This window comes from Lampetra fluviatilis, chromosome 27 (genome assembly GCF_964198595.1).
Source record: "Lampetra fluviatilis chromosome 27, kcLamFluv1.1, whole genome shotgun sequence".
NCBI lineage: Eukaryota > Metazoa > Chordata > Hyperoartia > Petromyzontiformes > Petromyzontidae > Lampetra > Lampetra fluviatilis.
Window position 1 is genome coordinate 983,084 of NC_136301.1, and position 23,280 is coordinate 1,006,363.

General features: G+C 45.4%; 1 protein-coding gene and 1 long non-coding RNA gene across 2 annotated transcripts in view; both read right to left on the minus strand.

Annotated features, from left to right (window-relative positions):
- Positions 1-23,280, minus strand: part of LOC144942438 (scavenger receptor cysteine-rich domain-containing protein DMBT1-like) — a 132,162-nt gene that overhangs the window by 105,323 nt on the left and 3,559 nt on the right. Inside the window, exons 3-6 of the mRNA XM_078869311.1 lie at positions 20,447-20,769; positions 16,203-16,214; positions 15,340-15,651; positions 10,947-11,288 (exon numbers count right to left, since the gene is read on the minus strand). Coding sequence (XP_078725437.1) covers positions 10,947-11,288; positions 15,340-15,651; positions 16,203-16,214; positions 20,447-20,769 — 989 coding nt within the window. The remainder of the gene's footprint in view (positions 1-10,946; positions 11,289-15,339; positions 15,652-16,202; positions 16,215-20,446; positions 20,770-23,280) is intronic.
- On the minus strand, positions 6,946-7,791 carry LOC144942238 (uncharacterized). The gene is made up of 3 exons (XR_013639343.1): positions 7,736-7,791; positions 7,196-7,243; positions 6,946-7,000 (listed from the first exon to the last, which is right to left on the minus strand). It is a non-coding gene; the product is annotated as an uncharacterized LOC144942238 (long non-coding RNA).

The window sequence follows — 23,280 nt, forward strand, 5'->3', positions numbered from 1 at the left end:
GGAATACATTGTAGGCTTCCCATTATGTCACGTGAACATCCGTGTGCATACTCTTGCAGATACGGGAGAGGGCAGCCAACTTACCAGGGGTACGTCCTGCTTCTGAGAAGGCGACGATATTTGAAAAAGAAATACAAACATGAACATACGGTGACGCAGTTGACAGTAGGTAGATAAATCGATACATTATTGTAATCCATCACTTTCGTGAGTAAACATAAACACGGTAAATACACAGTGGTATATTTCTTGACAGTGCTAAGGTTATAAAATGGCAGATGTTTCGTGGTGCGATCCAGGACGACATCTTGTCATAACATTTTCCAACCACTGCTGAATTTGTCAAAAAAAACACTGCAACTCACTCTCCAAATCCCTCATCTTTAAATGCCAGATGATCCAAAATGCCACCACCAGACTCGTCAGCCACGCTCATGAACGAGACCACATCATCCAAATACTACTCCAAATCCTCCGCTGCCTCCTAATCCAATCCCAGACCAAATGATAACACATGCCATCATCAAGATCCTCCATGTACTCGTCCTGAGCTAAGGCTTACGTTTTCCTTTTTTCACTCCCTATGACTGACTGCCTCTTATTACTAAGTATATTGAGATGCCCTTACGATTTTATTGCAATGTAAAACCAAACTGTAATGCACTGCAAATGTTACCAGGTGAGGTGACAGCCTGCAACTGAATGAATGTAATGCTTCTCGGTGTAGCAGATGATTACAAAGTAATAATGAAGGACTTACTGTGAGTGGTTTCGTGTCCTGCAAACAAAGAACGTCCAGCATCTTAGAGACAAACTCAAACATATTGCGATCAATTGCGAATTTATATTTATGTCCCTGTGTTTAGTTATTATTATTGGTAGACCACACAGGTAAGAAGTTGTACAGAGTGAGAGGAGGGTGAAGGTTTGGCCCTTTAAGCAAAGTGACATCTTCCTGCGCTTTACAACAGGAGTTCCCAGCGTTATTACGAAAAGTTGAGGTTTCCCTGCATCTGACGAGTGCATAAAAGCACACTCTGTACCACACGCTGTACCGATGTATATACGCATGCAATACTGTCGTCCCCTACTCAAGGAAAGTGGAATCCTTCGTCACTGTAGGGTACCAACAGAGAAAACAACACCTCACGTTTGCCCGAATAGAGAGATGCACGCATCACTATTTGCGCACCTTGGACACCACCGAGACTGCAGTCGAGGCCATTCTCACCGGGATGGTCACAAGTCCCCAGGTTGCGGAATAGCCGACTTAAGGAAATACGAGTTTACGGAAATGCTCCCATGAATCGTGTTTTAAAAAATATCAACATGTGGAAATGTTCGCGTTAGTTACGTAAGGGGCAAATAGTGCAGCGCGGTGAGGTCGCGGATGAATACCGCGGTACGAGGCGTAAGACCGAGCTTCACCGGGATTAAGGTCAATGGAATTGTTTGTAGCGTTATGTAATTATTTTCATTTTGTAGCATTACGTGTTTGTTTTCTATGCTTAGAACTATATTGTTTTCCACGTTTCTCTTGCTAGTTTTTTCATTTTATGTTTATTTCATGAGTTATTTACTGTGTGCACTTTATTTAACACAATGACACTTCGAACGCTTATGTCTCAGCCCAACAGTGATCGGAGAATCTAGGCCTGGCCTAATGCACGGTAAACAGACATTCCGAAGTGAGTGCTTTATTGATAACCAATACACCTTAAAATATTTCGTGGTACTCATAAACAATGGGATACAGTATATGTTGCATTAGTTTAATAATGGGTAGTGTTAGGGTAGATATTCGATTAAAGGAAAGAATCATAACAAGTGCAGAGTGTATGTACCGTGATACGATAAGGTAGCGATAGAGAATGGACTATGGCGCGATGCAGTCCTGATTAAAAAAAACGGTAGGGTAGGCACAGCTATTTCCGGCTATGGGATTTTATCGTTGATTTTGGGGGAAAATTGTTCAGTTTCCTAAAATAGGGAAAAATAGGGTTACGAATCGTTTTTGGGAACCTAACCCTTCCGTAACCCGGGGAGTGCAGCTGAAACATGGGTTTCAGCTGCACTGGTAGTAAGGGTAGTAGTATGGCTTTTCCATACAGGTGTAGTGACACATGACATCACTACTGTATCGGGTCTGTATACACATGACGTCACTGCTATGTTGGGTCTGTACACACATGACGTCACTACTATGTTGGGTCTGTACGCGTGACGACACTGCCTGTTTGGTATGGAGGCTGTTGATGGGTGCCACGGGGGTTGTTTGCAGGCCATGGCACCCCGAGTGACCCCGTCTGGGCACGGATCCAGGAGGGGGCCAGGGGCCCTGGGGGACCCTGGGGGTCACAAATAGTGATCACTGTTACATTGTTTTATAGCTTTATTTTGGTGATTTCGAAAACGTTTTGGTTTAGCCATATTTGTTTGTTGTAGTGCAGAGTTAGACTGATAACTTTAATCTAAATTGGCTTATGGTTGTTATTGTTTGACTTGCATCCCACTGGGATTTTTGCACACAGCATTGATATACGGTGCTTTTTCTTGAAGACTTTGCTGTTTTTTCCTGGATTTTTCTGTTTGCGCATAGTCACTTTAAGATGTTTTCTTGTTCATGTTTTTGTTTGTTGCGGTTGCACCCGATTCAAGAGCCGAATGGCTCATAGGGCTATACCTAATAAATGAACTGAACTGAACTTCTCGTGGGTTCGAGAAGGGGGGCGTGGCCAGGATGTGGCCGGCCACACCATAGAGGCTTATAAGCGGGCTCAGCACAGATAGCTGGGCTGTTGGTGCCTGGGATGAAGCCGTCTCATGAAGACTCTGAAGAAAGAAGCCTCCAGACATCGTGGCGAAGCAGAAGCCCTCCTGGCTTGGCCACGCCAAGTAGTACCCGAGTGTTAGCGAGAGTAGGACGGTGGTCACCACCTTATGTGTAGGGTGTGTTGCAATTGTGTTGCAGTTGTGTTAAATAAATAGTGTTGCCTCCACACGAGTGTAAGCGCCTCAATCGAACCATTACACAGGTACCCCCATTGACACACGAATTATACTGGCACCGCCCTACAGACACACGCACAACCATTGCGCCATGGACATTTAGTTGACTGGAATTTTCTAACCGACTCCGCCAACAGCCTCTTCATCACAACATTAAACTGCGACGAGACTTTCACCACCGTGATGTACGCGTGAAACACCGGATACTCACTGGCAGAGGTAATAGGCTCTGGTCCAGACAATGAAGGTGATATGAAAGAGACAAAGAGATGCAGTCATTATATTGTAACTTAAAGGTCGCGATTATCTGCTCATTTCAGGCTTAAGGATAATCATAAAAATGCAAACTCACACTCAAGTCATCTTCTTTACATTGTTTAATATGGGCAGTCGCCGACTGACAAACATCCGCACTTTTGAACGAGCCACCGTTAGATTATATTATTTTTAACTGTCCAACTCCGAACGTACAGTCGTGCTTACGAACCAAACCGCGGATCTATTTTGTTCAACGGACCGATCCTCCGCGAGTTCCAGGGGCAAGTGCTATGAGCGAGCACCTATGAAGGGTAGCCCTGTACACGAGGGAGTGGGTGGCCAGCACCAGGCCTGACCGTCTTTGTCTCCCAAGTGGCGATGTTTAAACACCTCGGAGAGTCCCAGGACTGGTTCAGATAATCTTATCAGCTCACACACAAGAGGTGTATTGCATCAGAAAAGTGTGATTCTTCCAGATTACAAAGAAATCAATGGAAAGCATCCAAGTCTAACAGAGCGAGGGTGAGGCCGGGCAATAGTAGATATGTTCTACTCACCAGGGGGAGGCGTAGGAACTGCTCCAGGTAATTAGGATGAAGCCAGTTGAAAAAGACAAAAGTTCATTATTTGTGGTTAAACCGTGACATTTATTGCATTTTAGTGATCAAACCATGACATCTATTGATTTTTTTCTGATTTAACAGTGACATCTATTGCATTTGACTGATCAAACTGTGACATTTATTGCATTTTACTGATCAAACGTGCGCTACTGCAGCGACACACTCGTCAACGGGGGACTCACCATAGTAGTCGCAGTTGCTGCCCGACCACGGCGGCATGCAAGCGCACCAGTAGTTTGGGTAGTACAAGCTATCGTCGCAAGTCCCTCCGTTGATACATGGGTTGGACTGGCAGCCAGCTGCAGCAAGAGGCATTAAAGGGAAGTGTGCATGATCGGTGTGTCGCTTTTACGCAAATCAAGTCACGTTTTGTTTTGGTTAAACCCGGAGAGAGTTGGAGAGACCAGCAGAGTCCCGACCGTGCAAGAATGACCTGGGTACAACGTGCACAAGGCCCTCAACAATATTTGTGTCTATCTATCATTTCTATTGTCCCTGTACCTGTTTATACCAATGAACCAAGTAATCATTTAGGACCACATCAACCAACACTAGATGACTATACAATACATTCTAGATTTGAAGTTTTCGCGACTGCAAGGATTCATACTTTTTGTTTTTTTCGGTAAAGTCACGTAGGTAAAAATTTTAAATAAATAAAATCACGACGTTCCGGGTGCAACACAAGCATCCTTCTTCAGGTGGGGACAACTTAAAGATCCCCCATAGAGCCTTAACAGACTTTAGGGGCAAGTGCTATGAGCGAGCACCTATGAAGGGCAGCCCTGTACACGAGGGAGTAGGTGGCCAGCACCAGGCCTGACCGTCTTTGTCTCCCAAGTGGCGATGTTTAAACACCACACTAGGTACTCATTTGAGGCTGAGTCGACCTCGGGGAGTCAGGACTGGTTCAGAAAATCTTATCAGCTCACACACAAGAGGTGTATTGCATCAGAAAAGTGTGATTCTTCCAGATTACAAAGAAATCAATGGAAAGCATCCAAGTCTAACAGAGCGAGGGTGAGGCCGGGCAATAGTAGATATGTTCTGCTCACCAGGGGAAGGTGTAGGAACTGCTCCAGGAAATTAAGATGAAGTCCGTTGAAAAAGACGAAAGTTCATTATTTGTGGTTAAACCGTGACATATATTGCATTTTACAGCTGAAACCGTGACACATATTGCATTTGAATAATCAAACCGTGAAATCTGTTGCATTTTAATGATCAAACCGTGATATCTATTACATTTTACTGATTAAACTGTGACATCTATTGCATTTTACTGATTAAGCCGTGACATCTATCGGATTTCACTCATTAAACGTGCGCTACTGCAGCGACACACTCGTCAACGGGGGACTCACCGTAGTAGTCGCAGTTGCTGCCCGACCACGGCGAGATGCAAGCGCACCAGTAGTTTGGGTAGTACAAGCTATCGTCGCAAGTCCCTCCGTTGAGACATGGGTTGGACTGGCAGCCAGCTGCAGCAAGAGGCATTAAAGGGAAGTGTGCATGATCGGTGTGTCGCTTTTACGCAAATCAAGTCACGTTTTGTTTTGGTTAAACCCGGAGAGAGTAGGAGAGACCAGCAGAGTCCCGACCGTGCAAGAGTGACCTGGGTACAACGGGCACAAGGCCCTCAACAATATTTGTGTCTATCTTACATTTCCATTGTCCCTGTACCTGTTTATACCAAGGAACCAAGTCATCATTTAGGACCACATCAACCAACACTAGATGACTATACAATACATTCTAGATTTGAAGTTTTCGTGACTGCAAGGATTCATACTTTTTGGTTTAATCGGTAAAAGTCACGTAGGTAAAACATTTAAATAAATTAAATCACGACGTTTCGGGTGCAACACAAGCGTCTTTCTTCAGGTGGGGAGAACTTAGCGAAAGCACACACACTTAAGCGGCGTACAATACATCTTAGCGAGTGAAACAAGGCACCTATCAGCAAAGACAAAGATCCCCCATAGAGCCTTAACAGACTTTTGGGGCAAGTGCTATGAGCGAGCACCTATGAAGGGCAGCCCTGTACACGAGGGAGTAGGTGGCCAGCACCAGGCCTGACCGTCTTTGTCTCTCTAGTGGCGATGTTTAAACACCACACTAGGTACTCATTTGAGGCTGAGGCGACCTCGGGGAGTCACAGGACTGGTTCAGAAAATCTTATCAGCTCACACACAAGAGGTGTATTGCATCAGAAAAGTGTGATTCTTCCAGATTACAAAGAAATCTATGGAAAGCATCCAAGTCTAACAGAGCGAGGGTGAGGCCGGGCAATAGTAGATATGTTCTGCTCACCAGGGGAAGGTGTAGGAACTGCTCCAGGTAATTAGGATGAAGCCAGTTGAAAAAGACAAAACGCATTATTACAGATCAAAATGTGACATCTGTTGCATTTTACTGATCAAACCGTGACATCTATTGCATTTTACTGATCAACCCGTGAAATCTGTTGCATTTTACTGATCAAACCGTGAAATCTGTTGCATTTTACTGATCAAACCGTGACATCTATTGCATTTTACAGATAAAACCGTGAAATCTGTTGCATTTTACTGATCAAACTGTGATATCTATTACATTTTACTGATCAAACTGTGACATCTATTGTATTTCGCTGATCAAACCGTGATATCTATTGCAATTTAGGGATCAAATCGTGACATCTATTGAATTTTACTGAATAAACCGTGACATCTATTGCATTTTATTGATCAAACTGTGACATTTATTGCATTTTACTGATTAAACCGTGACATCTGTTGCATTTTACTGATCAAACTGTGATATCTATTGCATTTTACTGATTAAACCGTGACATCTGTTGCATTTTACTGATCAAACTGTGATATCTATTGCATTTTACTGATTAAACCGTAACATCTATTGCATTTTACTGATTAAGCCGTGACATCTATCGGATTACACTCATTAAACGTGCGCTACTGCAGCGACACACTCGTCAACGAGGAACTCACCGTAGTAGTCGCAGTTGCTGCCCGACCACGGCGAGATGCAAGCGCACCAGTAGTTGGGGTAGTACAACCTATCGTCGCAAGTCCCTCCGTTGAGACATGGGTTGGACTGGCAGCCAGCTGCAGCAAGAGAGACGTCATTACAGAACCGTGTAGCCAGCATTGCGCGGTAAGGCCGCCCTTGGTGATTGTGTTTGGTCTGTTCACGATTCTAAAGGTCTACACCAGCTGCACTCAAACAACGGCAGTGGCAGCAGAATCGGAACGAGGCAGGCGTCTAGGTGCAAGTAACAGAGAGGGAGAAGAGACACTTACCGGCAGGGGGAGTAGGGCTCACCGTTCCAGGCGATGGTCGTGGAGTTGCTATGGACACAAATATAGACACACGGCAGTTATTAAAAAGGATGTCCATTTCATCATCATCGTTATTATTCAGCCATGCATCCATCCTACGACGTCAAAGTTGCTTCCGTCTCATTGTAGATGTTAAGATTCCGTGAAAAATGGATGACCAGGCAGAAGACTGTTGCAGAACTGTAACACTTGTTTTCAACAAAAAGTTGCTCTGGTCCACATTCTAACTTCATGCAGATTCGTCCCGTGACATAAAATAACCGAAACCCATTGCCTTTCAGATTTTTCTGTTGTTTAGTGGTGGAGACAAAGGAACATTTTCTAGAACAAAATTGTCGCTAAAATATATCCGCCAACGCACCAATCACAGCCTCTGTATTCGATTTTAAATTGCCGCAGTGCTTTTTCTTGTTCTTGTAGTTGTAAGAGAGAAAAATACTTGGCATACAGCACTTTCATTTCTGCACCCGGACACGCACACACGCAACGCAGTCCACTCACCTTGATAATCACAGTTTTCGCCGTATGTGAATGGGATGCAGTTGCAGGAGTAATAGGGGTAGACATTCTCCTCCACGCAGGTGCCCCCATTTTGACACGGGCGAGACAGGCATGCCCCTGCAGAGACATGTAGATTTTGTTCGGTCATAGTGTCCTGGCATTTGTCATTCACATTGTAATATAATCAAGCTTCTAACATTATCAAGATGGTATACCCCTTAAACTTATATTCGCCAATTTAACACGTAGGCTTTTCGCGACCAATATTCATGACAAAGGCATTTGGGATAGATCGTGTAAGTATAAATGTGTTGTTAGTCTACCATCACCCAACACAGCCAATGAGTAAGGTTTGTCACGTGAACAAAACACAATTCTGGAAACTGGCCTGATTAAGCTGGTTGTTGTAATCACCAGCGAAATGTCGTACTCAACAGTAAATTCTGTGGGTTTACTCTCCATCTCACAACCGGTGTGCTCAAGTAGTAACTAACGCATCAGAAAGGGCACCCCCAGTGGCAGCTGTCCCTGCCCTGGCACAAGATGACTTTTCAATTAGAAGAGTAGAGAGTATTAGTGTTAGGAGACAAGTATTTGGGTAAGGAGTTATGTGTGGGTTAATGAGTAGTGGGCTCAAACGGAGTCGCAGACACACTCTTTAGAGGCAACACATTTATTTAACACCAACACTGGTTAAACACTATACAACCTATGGTGGTGACCACCAGGCTAACTACACTAATCACACAGTAACTAGCTACCACGGACAGGACCACAACTTGGGTCCAGGTCCACGTGTTGGAGACTCTTCTTGGATGTAGAACGTAAATTCCTTCAGGATAACAACAGCAGCCGGTCCCTCTGGGGTCCCGGCTTATATCCTGTGTGGCGGGGCTCGCTCCACCCTTAGCCACGACCACCTTCTAGAATCGTCGAGCAGGATCTCGACCTGAACACGTGATCACCCTTAGCCCCCTTTTGGAGGCCCCCGTGTAGACACCACCGGTCACGTGTCCTCCGGGGTCAACCAGAGTACCATGGCCCCTTGTAACCCTATTCCATGGCCGGCACTCTTGCACCCTATCCTGTAGGGGCCGGCACTGCACGCCGAGCGTGGTGCCATCCATCACTGTCAGTCAGCGCTCACGCAGCCCCGCTAGGGCCGGTACTGCATCCACATTCGCGGACACCGTGTCTCTCCCAGGCCGGCCTCACACAGTGACATCCAACGATGTCACTACAAATGTATGCATCTGACAGTCATCTCCGGAAACCCATGGCACCTGGGTCTGCCTCGTGACCTCCTGCCGTGGGCGTTTGAGACTTCGCGTGGCCTTAAATTGCACAGAGCCTGACACAAGAACCGTGATGATGTCATCGCCACTTAATGGCAAATGGCGGTTGTTGTTGTCAGAGAGCCGGGCATTAGCCAAACAACTTGAAAGAAGGCCCGCGGCCTGCAAGTGGACATACATGGGTGGAGTTGTCCATTGCCTTGGTTTCCCTCAACACAAAAGTTGTCTGTGGGCAGTGTGAGCCCTGGAAGGGACTCACTCCCATTATTGTCCGATCATTCGAACATCACGCATTGTGTGCGATGTGGTGATGCAAATCCAAAATGCACAGTGGAATTTTTTTAATGGTGTTGTTATGAAGCGATGCTATTGTCCGATCAACAATGGCCTACTTTACTATCGGCCCTGAGAGTGTTTACTTGTGTGGAGGCACAGTTCTAAAGCAAATGGGTTTCAAGACTCTTACTGGAGTAGGTAGGTGTAGGTGGTTCTGTTCCAGGCGTAGAAGCTGCAGACACGCGAGAGAAACAATCACAACACACACGGTGAGCAACTGCGCAGCCATTTTTCTTTTCCGTGGTAACAGAACCAATGAACATTTTTAACAAACGTTAACTTCTGCCCTATCGAATATATTCACGTTTACGAAATGGAATACGCTGCAGTGGACAGTAGTTTAATAATAGTGCGTGAGTGCATCAATATTACGATGTTAAAATAGCGTGCGATTGTCACACAAAAATCTACCCCTCGGTAGCAGTTATATACAGATCATTTGATATCAGTACAGGAAATGTTTTGTGAAGTGATGGGGATGACTTTCTTTAAAATGTACCCACACACCTCAAGTAATAACGCAGACACTGGGTTCAGAAAAATCCCACGAGGAGCTGACGTCTGTCGATCTCCTCTCAGCATTGAAAACATTTAAAAGAATCAAAATCCGTGTAATGACACACGGTATCCAATGGAGTTGGATTTTCTTATGGTACTGTTTCCAGATACTACGTTGTGAGACTTATGTGAGACGTGGTATCTGGGTGGATGGCCTAGCATGTCAAGGCTTTCCAATTTAAAACCCACACCTCAAACTCTGCATCTGTGGTATGGTGTTTGTACAGTGTTAAAAAATGTAAGCCCATTCTCACTAGTTTTTTTTTATCTCACATTGTCTCAAATTTCCTTTGCACTGATAACATTTTTGCAATTCATAGGTTAACAGGATGTCTCTGCGAATTCTTACACTGCTGATTGTGATACAATTTATTATCTTGTATTTTATTCCCTGAGCATATCTATATATATAAAAGGGGAATTTGTGAATATGTGTGTCTGTTCGAAATGTTTAGCATACTTCCCGACATGCAACACACTTGAAATTTGGCATGTGGGTATCTTCTAGACTGTACACAATGCAAAAAGTATAAAAATAGACTTTTGTATTTGGTGGGGGGGGGGGGCGCAATAATGCATATATTTTGCACGCAAGTGAGCGGTGACGTCACATCTGTGATATCACCCAAATGCGGAAGCGTCACGCAGTGTTGCCTGCTGACGTCACGCATCCCCCCCCTCAAACCCTCCGCGTAGGCCGTGTATTAATCCAAGACAAGAATCCAAGTCCCGGGCAAAGCCGGGTAGTAAAGCTCGTACAGTATATACGAATATATTTCCACCTGGGTGAATGCGTTAACAAGGCCATAATTTGCACGCGTGTGCGTGCAGCTTGAACGCGATGCGTCTCAATGCATCCAACTCTTGCAAAAAAATACAAAATACTTCTTTTGCAAACATTCACCTTTTAAGGCGGAGCGTTTGGAATTACCAATTACGTCGCGCATCGCGTTTCCACACACGGCATACATATACGCGCACGGACAAAATCACGGCGATAAACTCGAGCAGACAAAAAAAGCAACCTTCTGAGCAGATGACCGAAGCGTCTTCGTTGTGGCCGCAGTTGTGATTGCCAAACGGAGGGTGGCCACACTCGGATAGCCGGGGCTCGTAGCCAGAGCACTGGACGTCGTCCAGCCAGATGTTACCGCTGCCCTGCCCGAAGTAGGCGCTTTGCAGGGCAGCCTGGGCAGGCCCACAGCCCAGCTGACGGCACACGATCTGGGCGTGAGGTAGCTCCCAAATATCGTCGCACACCGTGCCCCACGAACCGCTGTAGAACACCTCCACCCGGCCCTGGCACGCGCTTCCTCCAGCCAGGCGGATCGGGAAATCTGATCCGAATGCAAAGGTGAGAAAATCTGTGAGCAGGGGGAGCGATGACGCGGTGCAGCTTGGCTGGGTGGTTCCTGGCCAAGTTTCCACCGTAAATGATTTGGGTTTATGATTCGTGTTTCCATGTCATGTGGTGGTTGATTTTACGGAATCATGTTTTGCGAAATCGATATAGTTAATGAAGACGTGTAAGTTTTCCCACGCAAAAAAATCTATATTTCTGCTTTATGATGAGATACACATGTATATTTACGGTACTGAGAGTGATTTATATAATTTGCCAAATACATTGGGATATGGTGCATACGTTTAAGTCAAAATCAGCGACGTAATGATTTCCATCAAATTATACACGCACACGCAGTGCTTATTATTGTAGCCGGATGTCAAAAAATGCCTAGATCACGCAGTACGCTGCGTTAGAAATCAATTCCGTATATTTTTGCGTAATGGTCAATGGTTCAAAGGGGGGGGGATTTATTCTCTTCTGCTTCTGGATGAAAATCCCAGGTGAAGTACGAATTGTGCCCTTGCAACTCAGCTGCTCGTCTTGCCCAAAGACAATCGCTCACTGACATCGCCCTGTAGGCCGGGCGAGCATCCGCAGACCATGATGCCTGTATGTTTAGAGATCGCATGATCTCTCTCTCCGTGGTCGCATGGATTTCTCTCTGGTTTTTCCCTCCACGTTTAGAAACGTGCGTTTAAATTTAATTGGCTGCCACTGTAAAATCCCACATATGAAGGTGAAACATAATCCACTTCCATGAGCTATAATGTGTGGCCCAGTCACCTCTAACAATGAGCTCGCTGCTCAATGAAAGTGAGTTTAGTCATCAAGAAAGAATGGTTGCAATATTTCTTTAACTGCACGTTGTTGAGCAAAGAACTAAACTCACGATGCGGTGGAGAGTGTTGGATTATTCACGAAGCTCCTCGTTAACAGTGATAACCGTCACTGCAAGTGATGAACGCACGAGGGTAAAGGGCACTTACCAATGGCAGTGGTGGGTTCCTCTTTAGATGATGAAGCAGGAAAGTTTAGGAGAAAGAAGCACAAACGTTATTTTAAATAAAAAAATGTGGCACGTCCAAGGCTTTCGCGGCCAATATTATCCATAATTGAGGTTTTTGGGTTAAATCGCGTTAATATAAATGTGATGCTAGTTGTAACTACAGGCGAAACGTTGTTACTCGAAATCGAAATGTTGTGAGTTTACTCTCCAACACACCGGTGTGTGCTGTACTAGTAACAAATTGGCACGTTCTGTTTACGTGACAAACCTTACTATTGGCTGTGTCGGGTGGTGGCGGGTTTAACGACACATTTATATTTACACTTTCTAACCCAAAATCCTCTATTACGCAAAACAACGTTGAAGCACAGAGATACAAACACATGTTGTTGAGCTAAACATGTAAAAAATGTTGCTGTCATTTGATGATTGGGTAATTTTTACAACTGGAAGTCAGTGGAAAGTTGGTTTCTATGAATATGTAAGCAGATTCATGGTGTAAGTTTTAAATATATATTTGTTAAATGTTAGTGGCATGCAATGATAGTATTTGCAAAGGTGACAGAGTTAAGGATGCTTAGCTAATCTTAAGGCAAAATTCTCACAAAACAATACTGAAAACAACAGATATATGTCGCCGAGAGTATCACGGTGCGTTTTTAAAGGAAAAAAAAGCAGCGTTGTGTTCCACGTTACCAGTTCTCGTAGCTTCGTAAGTTTAAAGTCACATGTTGATAAAAATACAACAAAAAACATGATCAACATTATGTTCATTTTCAACAGATAACTGTACAGTGCCGATCATGATCATGATTACGAATGAATGTTCTGCAAACTTCACGCGTGATTATGCAGTTGCAATGACAATCGAGCCTGCATGCGGTGTGAGGGGACTAGAGGTCACGGGAGGTAATGACAGGGGAGTCAGCCTGCAGTGCGAATACACTAGTGGCCACGGGAGGTAATGACAGGGGAGTCAGCCTACAGTGTGAATAGACTAGTGGCTACGGGAGGTAATGGCAGGGGAGTCAGCCTGGAGTGTGAATAGACTAGTGGCTACGGGAGGTAATGACAGGGGAGTCAGCCTACAGTGTGCATACACTAGTGGCTACGGGAGGTAATGACAAGGGAGTCTGCCTACAGTGCGAACACAGTAATGGCTATGGGAGGTAATGACAGGGTTATCAGTTGTGAGTGTGTGAAGGGACTGGTGGCTACGGGAATGTTGGAGAAGGGAGCGTGGTCAGGTGACGGAAGAGGACAGTAGAGTCTGCCGGTGGAGCGAGCGTCCAGAATCCGCAAGAATGATCGAGAAGAGGGGCGTGGCCTCGAGTTGGTATAAAAGGGAGATGCGCGGGAGAATCGAGGATGTTGCACTGGGGTCTCCGCCTGATGTCAAGTGAACGCGTCTTCAATAAAGTGCCATCTCAAGAGAAGTGTGTCAAGTCGTTATTACACAGTTATGGAAAATAGCGTAGAACACTCTGTTTGCTTCACAAATGTTGAGACACTGTTACACGATTCCTGCAAATGCAGGCTATTGTTTGCCCATGGCCTCTGTGATTTTATTGTTTTGTGCGTGCCCGGGCAAAGAAAAGGAACATGAAAGGGCCTCTTACTAGGTAAGGTTGTCGGGTCTGCTCCAGTTGATGAAGACGACATTTGAGAGAGGAACACAAGCAACAGATGATTAGTCAAACAAATTATTTGGTGGCGATGGTGCACAAGCACAGCCAACAATAACACCACCAGTAACAACTCAACGTGTTCGTCAACAACACTGTGTGAGGCCTTCAAAGGATGAATATAAAATAGGTGACCTGTTGGGCAATGGACCGTCTCCATTTATGTGCAAATTAAACCTTTAAAAATATATATTTTTCATTGTTCTTTTCTTATGACTACATTAAGCTTGCCTAAGATAAACAAGAGCTCGATGCTTCCTGGTGCAGATTCCAACCACGTTTGTGTCACCTGTTATTGATTATATCTTATTTGTTTCCACTTCTTCTACCTAATCTATTCGAGTCTAATTTTACGTCACCTAACTTCCACGAATACACAGAGTTCATGTGCGTGTGGGTTTGTCCCGTGACCTGCCAGCGGGCATTCGAAGTGCACGTAGCCTGGCACAGGCGCCGTGGTGATGTCACGGCCACTTAATGGCGAATGGCGGTTGATGTTGTATGATTAGTAATAGCGTCCTGAGAAAGATTGTTTTAAGGGCGCTTTATACATTTTAATTATTTTTTATTACTTCACCTTCATTAGATATGGCCACGTAATGAGTCTGAACTGTTCGCGTTGGGAGCGAGGGTTCTTAAACCACGGTTATTGTCACCCACCCTGGTACCGATTAACATATTTGTATGGCGTTCGTACTGTTAAATGCTCCAGAACAGCATTCAGCAGCTGGGGGGGAAAACACAGTCTCAGACTCACTGTGTGTATAATGCACGGAATGGATTTCGACGGAAGAAGGCTGGAGGCTACACCTAACTGGGATCTGAACTCACGATTTTTTTTATTTAATAGTATCGTGTCATGGCCCATTGCACCACGTCATGGCAGGATACATCATTTAACATTAATCAGCACATGTAAACGTTCGTATTTGTATATACAAATAACTAGAAATTTACAAAATAGTCTTACCGAAAGTAGGGATAGCCCACCAGTCTGAGAGGAGAAAAAAAAATACTTGTTAAAATTCATGTCATGCTTCAACACTTTTGCCCAACTAATGACAGATCCACACACTTCACAAAGCAGAGCACTTTGGTCGATTAAAGCCAACGCCAGTCACAATGAAAGGTGTTCAAATAAATATCGGGTGTCACAACCGCCCCCCATCATTACTTTGAATTACATCCTACGTGAACACGTTGCGATGTTTTGTACAAGCACGCCGAGTGTTTTCTCTGCATTCTCTGTCGATTCCTCCCACTCGACGCCAAACGCTCGGATTGGCCAAGCGAGCACGCTGCAATCGCCATTTTTATTTCCCCCCGCCCCCACGCCCCCTCTCCGAGCGCGCACGTGAAACGTTCGAACAGATCACCTGAAGAGCAGACGACGGAGGCGTCCTCTCCGTGGACGCAGTTGTGATACCCCCAGGAAAGGTGCTGGCACTCGGAGAGCCGCGACTCCGTGCCGGAGCAACGGACGTCGTCCAACCAGATCTGGCCGCTGCCCGGTCCGAAGCGCGCGTTCCTCGGGGCCATATAGGCGGAGCCGCAGCCCAGCTGCTGGCACACGACGCCGGCGTGCTGCAGGCCCCAGATGTCGCCGCACACCGTGCCCCACGTGCCCTCGTAGAACACCTCCACCCGCCCGTGGCATGTGCCGCCTCCAGCCAGGCGGAGGGAAAAATCTGCAACGATAACGGCGGGAACAGTCGTAGGCCGGCTCGCTTTTGTTGTTGTTGTTGTTGCTTCGGAGCTACGAAGTCACGGCGGCTTTCCTTGGTCGAAAGGCAAAGGAGGAGCCTTGGCCAAAGAGATTCTCTTTTGCGTCACGCGACTCCAGTTGTTTGTTACGGAGGGGGCACGCTGTGTGTTCTTCTTCTTTCGCACCGCGCGTAGCCGACCGTGCTAGTCGGAGCTGTGAGGATAGCGAGTGTGTGCTGACATGCGCTCGCTTTCAGGCATCAGAGTTTATCGTCAAACATGAAGGGTGCGACGTCTTGCGCCTAGCGAAGAGCAGTCATCACCGCGCAGGTTCGGCAGGAACCCCCCGTGGTGGCGTGCACGCAGCGCCATGTGCGGTGCGAAGGAAGTTCAACGTGCAGGCAGCAACGCGTCACGCAGTACTCACCGGCGGTCGTGGTGGCTGGTTCTGAACGCGGACATTTGAAGGAGACAGAAAAATACATTAGAGAATCAGTTGTTTTTAACAGAGAGACACCGCACACACTTAAGCTGCTTTTATGGTTATCTTTTTTGCAAAAATATTGTAAAACATTTTTTTTTTAATATCAACAATTTTGTTGTTTTCCCTCACTTTCCACCAACACGTAAATTAGCCCCATCGTATAATTTGACAAAGGCTGAACCATTCTTTGTCAAATTATACAAAGGTGGAATGACACTTAGAATTTGTCATATGATACTTTCCAATATGAACAATATAAGTCGATTACATTTTTTTACAAATAGCCTATATAATGGTATTTTCCCATATTACAAACTAGGTGCCCGATTATGCTGGTTGTAAGCGCCGGCGAAAAGTCTGCACCAAATTTGTTACACGTTGTTAGCAGCAACAACACTGGCCACGTTTGCTCATCACGTGATGACAGCGCTAATCGTTGACCGTGTCGGGTGGATGGAGGGTGCACGACACAGCATTTTACTTCACGCCATCCGACCCAAACATCACTGATGAATGGTAGGCGTTGGCAGCACGGCGGTGCAACGCTACCCAGGGGAGAAATGATGAGAGCCCTTACCCGATGTTGGCACGACTGCAGACGACAAGGTTGCCATGCGAACGAGAGAAATTCATAAATGTTGTGATTAATTCATTCGCAGTTTTTATTACTTGTAATAATATATTGTGCTATTTTTCATTTTATTTCACCAGGTGAGGGCCCACAGAGCTATGCAGCTCTTTTTCAGAAGCGACCTGGCCACAAAGGCTAGCTCATCGAAGTGGCTCATCACGTGGACATTTATACCAGGAAAATACTCTATAAGCATGTTTCTAAATGTGGAGGGAAATCCACGCGACCACAGGGAAAACATGCAAACTCCAAATGTACAGGCGTCAGGGTCGGGATCGAACCCACGACCTCCTGTATACCAGGCGAGGTAGTTAACATCTGGCCTCCGCTGAACTACGTTTTTACAGTATTAATAATAAACTCAGTTTTATAAAGCGCCTTTCAAAATGATAATCTCACCATATGATAAACGATATCTCACCGATAGATAAACATAATTTTAGGTTCCCTACACATCATGATGGAACGCAGGGCACGGGATGGGTACACCATTCATTCTATTGTAAATATTAATATCAATTACAAACTTAAGCAGGTATAGACTACTGCATGCACTGGTGCTTCTGTGCATTACTGCTATGTGTGTTCTAGTATTCCTGTGACAAAGTCACCCGATCTCATCACATCTCGAAAGCTAAGACGCTTCGAGCCTGCACAGTGCTCCGATGGGTGACCGTGACGGACGCGAGGTTTTCATCGGTGTCCGTGCAGCTGCGCGAAGTTGTGAACACAGGGGGGAATGTGGCAAGACCCACTGATGTACGATCTGCTGTCCTATTAACGGCACGTGTTTTCACAACGCGAAATTGGATGCAACGCATTTTTTACATCGCGGCTCCAATTTGGATATAACGCGATCGAGTGAACGGAACGAATAAGCGGTCGTACGGCTGCCTTGGCGGAGCATCATCACACGAGGCAGTGGGATGCTGCTGGATGCGTCTAGATGCGACCCACGCGCCTCGGTCTTTGCTCAGCCTGCATACACACCTCACGCGGTATCGCGGACTGTGCTTTACCCCCTATATTATATATTGTTTATTATAACGCGATTTTTCCATAATGCAGTGTTCTTCAGGAACGCAACTACCGCGTTATAGAACAACAGACTGTGCTTCAACTACTTCTATGTCCTATGCTCCTTGCCGTCAACTACCTACACTGACCAGCATGGTGAAGTATGGTCAAATAACCCCCAAGACCTGTACGGCGTGAGAAGGCCCTTTCCTGCCAAAGGATTGACAGATAAGGTGAGTGCATGTCCATGAATCGTGGTGTAGCTGGTGCAGTGGAAATAGGTATGATGATTTTAGATCTCACCGGGCCCATCTGTCAGGTCCAGTCCAGGCAATGATGGTGAAGCCATTGGGAAGAGATAAAAGTAAAAATCAAAGTTTACCAATGACAGTGCATGTGAGAAAGCAGGTCCACGTGAATTTTACTCATCGGTCGCGATGGCCGAAGAAGACAATAAACACAACCCAACCCTAACCCAGAACCCTGACCCCTTACCCCGAACCCCGAACCCTGACCCAATCAGCGCTCCTCCCTGGACCCCCGACCCACCTCACACCTCCGATTAGCACGTTTGGCTATGTACAGTGCGCAAGAAGTTCAACGTGTAGACGTGCGACTAAACCATCATGAAATAGACACCGAAGGGGGAGGGGGGTCCTGATCCTGCTAGAGGATTGACAGGCTGAGCGCAAGTCCACGAGTCGTGGTGTAGCTGGTGTGGTGGAAATAGGTTCGATGATTTTATATCTCACCGGACACAGCTGTCAGGTCCAGTCCAGACAATGATGGTGAAGCCATTGGGAAGAGATAAAAGGAAAAATCAAAGTTTACCAATGACAGTGCATGGAAGAAAGCGGGTCCACGTGAATTTTACTCATCGGTCGCGATGGCCAGCCGAAGAAAATACACACAACCCAAGTCTAACCCTTAACTCTGTCCCCCTAACTCTGACCCCTAACTCTGACCCCAAACCCAGACCCACCCAGACTACCCTCCCCCCCAGACCCACCCCACACTTCCGATTATCACGGTTGGCAACATACATTGCGCGAGAAGTTCAACATACATAAGTAACAACTAAACCATCACGAAATAGACACTGAATGTGTACATTTGGTATTCGCGCCATTCTTGCCGCGCAGAGGCCACCACGATGGCATTACGCGTGGACAATGCCGCGCAGAACGTCGAGACGTTAAACTCATCGTGCTCTCACCCATGGGCTTCCACATCTGGCCATCCCCCCCCCACCCCGCATGGACTTTAAAGGTCCTCATCCCTCAATGTTGCTCGCTGTCCCCCGAACCAAAACCCTCCTGGCGGAGCGCCGTCACTCCGTGGCTGCTCCCATTATTGTGGCGTCGAATTCCCACAACGCACGGACCAGCAGATCCACCACCACCACTACCACCACCGCCACCGCCACCACCAGGTGGAAGAGCCTGCTGAAGGCCGCTCGCCCGTTTCGTCGGACGAACGAGGAGGAATCCGGAGTCTTACTCCGCGGAGTCTCTGAGTCACGGCTGGAAATGATCTTCTTGATATTTGTACGATTATACCTCTTTGGGTCTTTCGGTAAAGTCACTATTCTTTATAGATATCTTCAGTTCTGTCTATGTCTTAGCACATGTTTGTAGTTTTGTTCTAATTATAGACTTGTTCATTAAAGGTTACTATTATTACAGTGTAGTAGGTGTACATATTTTTACAGGGCTTATGGGAAAAAGTTAATTTCTAATTAAGACGCACGTAAATTTATATTTTACTTCGGTAATACAAACATTACAGAACAGGTTAAATATCTTACCCGTTTTATAAGTGGCCCACATATCTGCAGAGAAAGCAAAAAAAGAAAACACGTCATATAAAACTAACCTTAACATACACACACACACAAAAATGCGCTGCAAATGCAGGTGGCATGGTCCGGACAAACATTTTGTGTGTGTGTGGGTTATTGTCTTAAAGCAACACACGGCACATGAAGTGCAATGGTTAGAATATAGTCGACCATAATCCCATCCTCGCAAATGGCACCGAAGTGGACTTTCCAATATTTCTCATATATTGTTGTAATTTTACTATTTTGTACATACTTCTATATTTTATTATGCTTTTGTTGAATTGCAATGACCCAGAGGACACATATGTATCAATTAAAAACCTACAGCATCCACATGGTCACACAAACCCTTAAATCAAAGACTTCCCCGTCTACAAGACCAGGTAAGAGCCTGTAGATACGGGAAGTCTTTTTATTCAACGGAGATGTGGAATATATATCGTTGATATTCATATAATTGTAGATGTATAGGACATCAGAACGAGTGTAATTGACTCGGGGGATCTTTAGAGACAAAGATCCCCCGTATAGCCTCAACCGACTGTTGGGGCAAGTGCTGTTAGCGAGTTGCACCTATGAAGGCCGGCACGGCACACGAGGGGGTGGGTGGCCAGCACCACGCCCGGCCGCCTTTGTCTCCCTAGTGGCGATGTTTACACATCGCACCAGATACTCATTTGAGTGTATTATTCGTTCTTTTTCCATTAAAAACGATAGTCCCATATCAGTGTAAACATTTGTGTGAAGCACCCTGTATATATAAAGGTTGACGCGATGAACATGAGGGGTGGGGGGGGGGATTACCGTTCGAGCAGATGACCGAAGCGTCTTCGTTGTGGCCGCAGTTATGAATGCCAAACGGAGGGTGGCCACACTCGGAGAGCCGAGACTCGTTGCCAGTGCACTGGACGTCGTCCAGCCAAATGTTACCGCTGCCCTCCCCGAAGTAGGCGCTTTGCAGGGCAGACAGGGCATAGCCACAGCCCAGCTGACGGCACACGACTTCGGCATGAGATCCCTGCCAAATGTCATCGCACACCGTGCCCCATGAACCGTTGTAGAACACCTCCACCCGGCCATGACATGTGCCTCCCCCGGCCAGCCGGATTAGAAAATCTGATACAAAAACAAAGGGGTGGAGATGAGACAAATGTCAGCTTGTGAGTTTTTTTTGCTGATCAAAACAATCCAGAGGCAGAGGTCCCATTACCGCGTGGAGGATCGCAACAGTTGAAATAATCTTGATTTGAAGCTGAAGTTGAATTAAGTTGAATAATGGATTTTTGATAATACATCCGACACATTGGCATTTTTAGATGGAATTACACCGTCATGTGACCCTCAAAGAGCCCAAATTAGACTTTGAATCAACTTCCTTGTATTCTGAACAGATATTAGTCTTAAGCAACTTTGACTTTGGTTTCAATAAAAAATAAACTATCTCGATTGGTTTGTTTTGGTAAGGCCTCTGACCTGTAATTATCAGGACCCAAAGCAAACATTTAAGAGCAGGACATGACTCAAGTATTTAAATATTACGCAAATATGTCAATATATGTAATCATTAAAAATGTACAGCTCATATTATTGAACAAACATATCACTGCATCGCACGCTTTCAGATGCGCTTCCGTGGCCGTCTGGAACGCTCTTCCTTCCAGTATTAGGAAGCCACTGGAGATACACACTTTTAAATCGTCTAGATTGACAAACTCGTTCCTTTATAAATGCTTTTTATGTTTAGTTTGTTTTCCTTCCCCCGCAACTCCGATTCGCACAGTTGGTTATGTACGTTGCGAAATAAGATCAACATACTTACAATGATGCTCATAACGATATTTTTAAATAGCTTATAATATTTAATACCACAATAATATTTTTTATAAAATGGGATATGATGATAATAATACAAAATAATATCGGTGGGTGGATTGAATGGGGAGGAGCAGGCTGTATTCCAGAAACGCGGAGCAGCAATGCAGAAAGACTTTTTACTGAAGGAAGGTCTTAGCAAGTGGCAAGTTTTACTCGGGATAATAAGGAAGCACTCCTGAGGGCAGAAAGACATCACTTACCGCTGGCTGTGGTTGGCCGGACTTCAGAACATTTGAAAGAGATACACAAAAACGCAATGTCAATGTTACAGAGAACATCAAATCCGGAGGCGGTCCGTAGAAGTCCTCATTCACGTGTTCCCAGTTAAAAGTATATATTTCGTGGGAAAACATCCGATCTTTAGATGTGTTATTTTGTCTTATCCCAAATTGTCTGCTGAATGGGTCATCTATTAATTACGAGACAGAGAATACAAACTGACGAATAAATGTTAAGCCTCCCACATGTTTTTAAAAGGTCCATTGAAGCAAATTTCAAGGAACTAAATCTGAGATCCCTTAAGGTGGCCGCTTATCCAGACTAGGGGGCCAGCGCTTTTTTATTCATATTCTTAGGTTTTTTCGGTAAAGTCACGTAGGTAAAACATTAAAATTAATAAAAGTAAAATCAGCGCCCTGCTACAAAGCAATGTGTGTGACACGAGTAAACCACGGTGGAATTTGGACAGATTAAGGCCAAAAGCAAATGTGACGTGACGGTGTTTGAGCATTGCAGAGTCCATGCACGAGCGTGATTGTTCTTCGTTGTGAACGCGGAGTTTTGACGAGTTGCCAACTCCATATTGAACTCACGGGCTCTTTAGGCGCCAATCAGAGTTGTGGTGCTTTTTTTGTGTGAACACGTTTCTCTTATTCTAAGCAAGAACATGCTACCGCTAGCCACGTTAACTCGGTTGTTTAGAAACATACATGTAATAAAGGCCGCCTGAAGCTCTATATAGTTCTACTTGTGCACGAAGTCGCGTCGCGGATTACCTGTCGTAGCTGCTCCAGACGATGATGATGAAGACATTACAAAAAGACAAACATATACGCAGGTTATCAACGAGTGCAGATTTTAAATTAGCATCTTTTTGCGTTTGAAAGCAACTTGAGAATGAACGTCTGATGCGTTGATGTATGCGCTCCAACGCGGTTGTGAATATAAATTGGGCTCCTGTAGGCATTGCGTGATTGGTGCTAAGTGTGTCGCGTCTGCGCTGCGTGAGTGAAATAATAATAATGATGATGATGATAATCATTGAGAGATATCTCACCTGTGGTGCTTGTGGTGTCTGCTCCCGCCGTTGTGCGTGCAAACATTGCATTTGAGAAACAAAAAAACAACACAAATGTCATCACCTTCGCGTGTGTCGAGCTTGTGACGCAAAAGCCGAGAATCGCTCTCAAGAGCTGCCACTTGGTGTAGTTTGCGTCTCTACTCTTTGGTTCTTTCGGTAAAGTCACGAAGGTATCAACTAAATAAAACCACGACGTTTCGATCGCAACACAAGCGAGCGTCAGAGCTGCTGCAACAAGAGTTTATATCGACCAACATCCGAGATAAACTCGTGTTGCAGCAGCTCTTTCTCCTGTCAGCAGTTTTCCTGCTATATGTATTCAACCTGATGACGGTTGCTTGTGTTACGATCGAAACGTCGTGATTTAATTTATTTTATTTTATACCTACGTGACTTTACCGAAAGAACCAAAGAGTATAGATCCCTGCAGTCACGAAAACTTCAAATCGAGACTAGTTCGCGT